At 38.6% G+C, this 5,444-nt stretch overlaps 1 protein-coding gene across 3 annotated transcripts in view; it reads left to right on the plus strand.

The window, feature by feature from the left end:
• LOC108751613 (alpha,alpha-trehalose-phosphate synthase [UDP-forming]) overlaps positions 1-5,444 on the plus strand; it is a 29,402-nt gene that overhangs the window by 20,921 nt on the left and 3,037 nt on the right. For all 3 annotated transcript variants that reach the window (XM_018491884.1, XM_018491882.1, XM_018491883.1), the window contains 5 exons: positions 3,392-3,556; positions 3,882-4,110; positions 4,188-4,504; positions 4,607-4,980; positions 5,161-5,352. In XM_018491884.1, the coding sequence (XP_018347386.1) occupies positions 3,392-3,556; positions 3,882-4,110; positions 4,188-4,504; positions 4,607-4,980; positions 5,161-5,352 (1,277 nt within the window). The remainder of the gene's footprint in view (positions 1-3,391; positions 3,557-3,881; positions 4,111-4,187; positions 4,505-4,606; positions 4,981-5,160; positions 5,353-5,444) is intronic.

Consider the following 5,444-nt stretch of genomic DNA (forward strand, 5'->3'; position numbering starts at 1 on the left):
ATTGCCTATCGTTTGTGAAATAATGATTTTTAGCTAGCTGTCGGTATGCTATGTCGGTGATTAACGAATTAGCGGACATCATATATACACCCACGCGCGAACGTTGCGATGGATCACGTGAATCGCCGCAAGAGTCTTCAAGATTGTCGATAATGATGTCCAAGCGATAGCCTCGATAGCCTTCGACATCGTTAAATAAAACAGGACGGTGATTAAGCCCGGCGCGACCGGCAGGCTGCGTGGCGACGAACGATTATTATCGTTACGTGAAATTCACACAAATTCGCAGCTCTTTACTCAGCCGACATTAAATTACTCGGCAAAAGAGGAAAGGAGAGAAGACAACACTAATCCCAGAGAAGTATTAATTTTTTTATGCCCGACTACGAAATGACGATTACGATTAACGGTTGCCCAGTATTACTTCAAACAATCACGATATAACGAGTCGTAATTGGCTAAAACAGAAAAAAATCGTCAACTAGTTTGATATATCCGTTATGCAAATCACGATTACGATTTTATTTGAGCAAGTATTCTCAAAAAATTACCAACAGAGAGAAGTTATTACTTGTATAATTAAAATAATAATTATATAAATAATTATTATTTTGATTACAAATAATGACTTCAAACTAATAGAAATATAAAAGCTTTATGTATCTTGATACTCGATGCTGTGAAAATATAAAGGAAAGGATTATATTATTATTATAGTTATTTTAAAGAGGTATCTTTTTTCAGAGAGATGCTTTTTTTTTTAAAGAGATACTTTATTTAGAAAGTCTCTCTTCTCAAACGCGAAATCCAAAATCAGGACATAAGACGTCTTACAAGACATCTTTATCTTATCTTTTAGGCTACGGTTCACTTGATGCTACAAATGTTTCAAAGCATTTTAAATGGATCGCACCCTTAGATGCATTTAGACGTCTTTTAGATCATTCTCGTAAAGTGCTTTTAATGCGATAGATAAGATTTAAACCTTAAGTGTGAGAAATTGAATCAATTAAACAAATTTGAGAGAATAATTATAGTTAATTATTCTCACATTCGTCTGATTGTTATTTTTTATGATTTGAGACTTAAAACTTAAGTTTTATGTCTTTAAATCTCATTGCAGACGCCGCTTAGGATGTCTTACGTTCTAAATTCGGACTTTTTGTCCAAAATATATTTTCTGGATTTATTTTATATTAGGTAGAATTAAACACTACACAAATGTGCAGTGTGCACGGATATTATCTTTCTTGTTCTCCAGAAAAGTTTTCCTAATTACGTGGAGGCAATAAAAGCAACGACTTGTTGATTTTCACATCGATCAGCGATACCGCCTGGGTTATCGACGCCAACAAATTGTTTTTTTTATTGTAAAAGTTCTTCCTCCTACTTTATTCTGCAACTTAATTTTCCGCCTTGCATTGATTTCATCATTACTATCATTAGCGTTTCGTCAGTAGCTGTATACGTCGTCCGTTGCTCAGCCGCCCTATTTTGCCGTCTATCACTGGCCGTTCAATAATATGTTTGCATAACACAACGAGCATATAGGAAACAAAGAAGATGAGAAGGAAAAACAACGCTGCAAGGGGGGAAAGCCGACTATCATGCCATGTCACGCTTGAGAGACACGCGATAACGAGCAATTACGAGAATTATTTGTAAAAAATTTCGTAAAATATTTTCATTATTCCCTTAAACTGGACCGTTGGATGAAACAGAGATGCAAGATACATATTTTCATAATAATCCGCCTTTGCGATTTTGAGTCTCCGGCTATTTCTAAATAACAAAGATAATTATGTTAATAATGAGGAAGATCTGAGATCATCGTCGAAAAAAATTGCGCCGCGGATGATATACGTCAGTATATCAATCAGCGTACCAGTCAGAACTAGTATACGAAATCTTTTGTTTGTTGTTTTCAATTTCCAAGCATCTTTTCTCGCAAATAACATTCAATGTTTTTTAAAATCTTTTCTTCGCAATTGTTAGATAACAAGTCAATCAATTTGAAATTTCTTGATTGCGTATTTCTCAAATCGTTTGCACGAAATTTAATTAGACCTCTTGCCTGAGAAACCTAATCGCCGTAAATACAACTGTTAAGATTCTTTTAATTGCATTTGTAACGCGCTTTAACGTGACGCGTTCGTAATTTGAAGCGGCAGCGTTTTTAAACACAATTCTGACCCCACGATCCCTCAAATTAAAATCGATCGAGGTCATCGCTTGTTTCCCGATCTCGCTCGACGATTAAAGAATTCACTGTCGGTGACTTGACGTATGTTTTATCGTGAGACGCGGTTAAGCAACTTCGACGATGTACGAGCACGAGATTTTTCTTTTTCGAGCGATAAAACAATGCGCGACGATCTCCCAATCCGGGGACGCATGTACGGATAAAGAGAGCCGCGTCGCTTTCCCTGACCTCTCTTAATTAATGTGCCCGTAAAGCGGCGATATCCGTCCGGAGAAATAACAAACCGCCGACCAGGCCGCGGTTGATTATGTCTATCGTAGGAGTATTAAACCGCATTATCGCCCGTCAGCGATTGCTCATTTACGTCAGGAATGATCTTTCTTGGCACGGCCTGTTTTCACGCGAGCAATCGGAAATAAAGAAGGCAATGTCGCTGGCAAAATAACAGAATTTCGCGGGATAACGAGTGACATTCAGGAGAGAACCGGTAAGTCCTGAAACATACAATAGGTTTAATAAGTTTTAATAAGTCGTGAGATATATTGGCCAATCACACAGTCGAATATGAAGAGAATAATCGACTGCTTGATTTCTTATTTGTTAATCACAAATTCGATACATATAAAATCTAATTAAAGAAAATAATACGAGCTGGTTAAGGAGAATAAAAAAGTTAACAAATTACAGTTCGTAGTATTCATATCGTATTAATGTATTTGTTAATGTATTAACTTATTATTATTATTAATGACATAATGATACACAAAGTTAAGTCATTTAATGTTTATTTTGTGAATTAATATAAATAAAAGGAATCGAAACGCACGCAATAATTATGATTTTAAATATGATTATTGCTAGACATTATTATTCTAAATGACCATGTAATCATATATTTAACAATGATTATTATTATAATTAATAATTAATATATAATATCATTAATAATAATAATTATTATTGTTATTAATAACCATATGTGCATGCACGGCTGTACGACATTACTTATTTATTTTACAGGTGGTGGAGCACCTAAAAACAATTATACTCACTGACAGATTTGTCAAGACTTTCCGTATTCTGAAATGTCGACAGAAATACGTATCGAGTGCGAATAATTGTGAATGATTGCGGAGAAACGTGATGAGATATTCCCTCATCTCAATCTCTTTCTCTCTTTACTTTCAGGTAGTAGCGGTTCACGTTGATGCCGGCATCTTTGACTCGTACTACAACGGATGCTGCAATGGAACCTTCTGGCCTCTCTTCCATTCTATGCCTGATCGAGCGACCTTCATCGCGGAACACTGGCGCGCGTATTCCGCGGTCAACGAACAGTTCGCCGCGAAGACAGTATGATTCTACACTTGTGATATTGATCGCGTTTTTGCAGTTTGAGAACATTTTTTACTCCCACTCATTATCTCATTAATTCCCATCCTCAACGTCGTTAGACCTCGCAATTTAGTTTTAATTCAATATTTCCTTTTCAGTAAGATGCAAATGTAGTAATATCTAACGTTATAATAATATTTATTATTCTCTCACTGCGAAAAGAAATTATAATAATTATGAGCTAAGTGCTGTTATAAAGAAATACTATACTCAGTATTCTCGAAATATGATCGTAATAATTAAATGATTTATCAGCTCTCCCAAACGATTCTGTCTGACGTAGGTTGGTGCACTGGAACAAATTCATAAGGAACAAGAGAACCAGCAGAACGGAACGCCATTGGTATGGGTCCATGATTATCACTTGATGTTAGCCGCTAATTGGATTAGACAGGCGGCCGAAGAGAAGGATCTCAAGCTTAAATTAGGTTTCTTCCTTCACATACCCTTTCCTCCATGGGATATCTTCAGGCTGTTCCCGTGGGCCGACGAAATCCTGCAGGGTATGCTGGGTGAGTGATATCGCGTAGATTGTCTTGAATAACTTCTCTCGAATTTCTAACGTGATTCCCTTTGTGGCGACGCTTAGGATGCGACATGGTGGGTTTCCACATACAGGATTATTGCCTGAACTTCGTCGATTGCTGCCAGAGGTGTCTCGGTTGCAGAGTGGATCGTAAGAACCTACTGGTTGAACATGGTGGTAGAACGGTGCGGGTAAGACCGCTGCCTATCGGTATACCATTCGATAGGTTCGTTTCATTGGCAGAGACCGCAACAAAAGTCATGCAGTCGAATCAGAAGATCGTCCTCGGCGTCGATCGACTCGATTACACGAAGGGCCTGGTTCACAGATTAAAGGCCTTCGAGATGCTGTTAGAGAAACATCCCGAGCATCGCGAACAGGTCATTATCTAATACGCTTATTCGCGAGCTCTTGTTTCGCAAAAGTAGTTGCCGATGCTATTTTGAACAGTATATCATATTCAATCACGTGGCGTATGTTAGGTGACGATGCTTCAAATCGCAGTACCCTCACGCACGGACGTCCGCGAGTATCAGGATTTGAAGCTCGAGATGGATCAACTGATCGGCTGCATAAACGGTCGCTTCACAACACCCAATTGGTCGCCCATACGTTACATTTACGGCTGCGTGAGTCAGGACGAGCTAGCGGCGTTCTACAGGGATGCCGCCGTCGCTCTCGTCACACCACTCCGGGACGGTATGAATTTAGTCGCCAAGGAATTCGTTGCCTGTCAAATCAATACACCGCCAGGTGTGCTGATAGTGTCGCCTTTCGCTGGAGCCGGCGAAATGATGCATGAAGCTTTGATTTGCAATCCTTATGAGATCGACGAGGCCGCGGAGGTGATTCACAGGTACATGACTGTCCGTTTTAATAATAAAACATAAGGAAATTGTTTAAATAAAATTAATTATATACTATTTGTGTCGAATCAAAGTTTCACTCTTCTATATTTTGTACTCCAGTTTTAATTAAGATGCACTTTGATAGTCTACAATGAAGTAAAACGAGATTTAAACACTGATTTTAATAGGGCGCTCACCATGCCCGAAGACGAACGCACATTAAGAATGAATCACTTACGTCGGCGTGAGAGGATATATGATGTTAACTACTGGATGAAGTCCTTCCTTCAGGTCATGGGATCTCTCGAGGAGCACGACTCCGTGGGCGCTACTACAATGCAGCCCGTGACTATGGATGATTTCGACGATTATTTGAGCAAGTAGGTATCAGATCTGTTAAAAGATGTGCATGACTGGGCCCGACCAGCGCATGCGCATGAACAGGAGATTATTATCCATAAGGTAATATATA

The sequence above is a fragment of the Trachymyrmex septentrionalis genome, unplaced genomic scaffold (assembly GCF_001594115.1).
Source record: "Trachymyrmex septentrionalis isolate Tsep2-gDNA-1 unplaced genomic scaffold, Tsep1.0 scaffold50, whole genome shotgun sequence".
NCBI classification, from domain to species: domain Eukaryota; kingdom Metazoa; phylum Arthropoda; class Insecta; order Hymenoptera; family Formicidae; genus Trachymyrmex; species Trachymyrmex septentrionalis.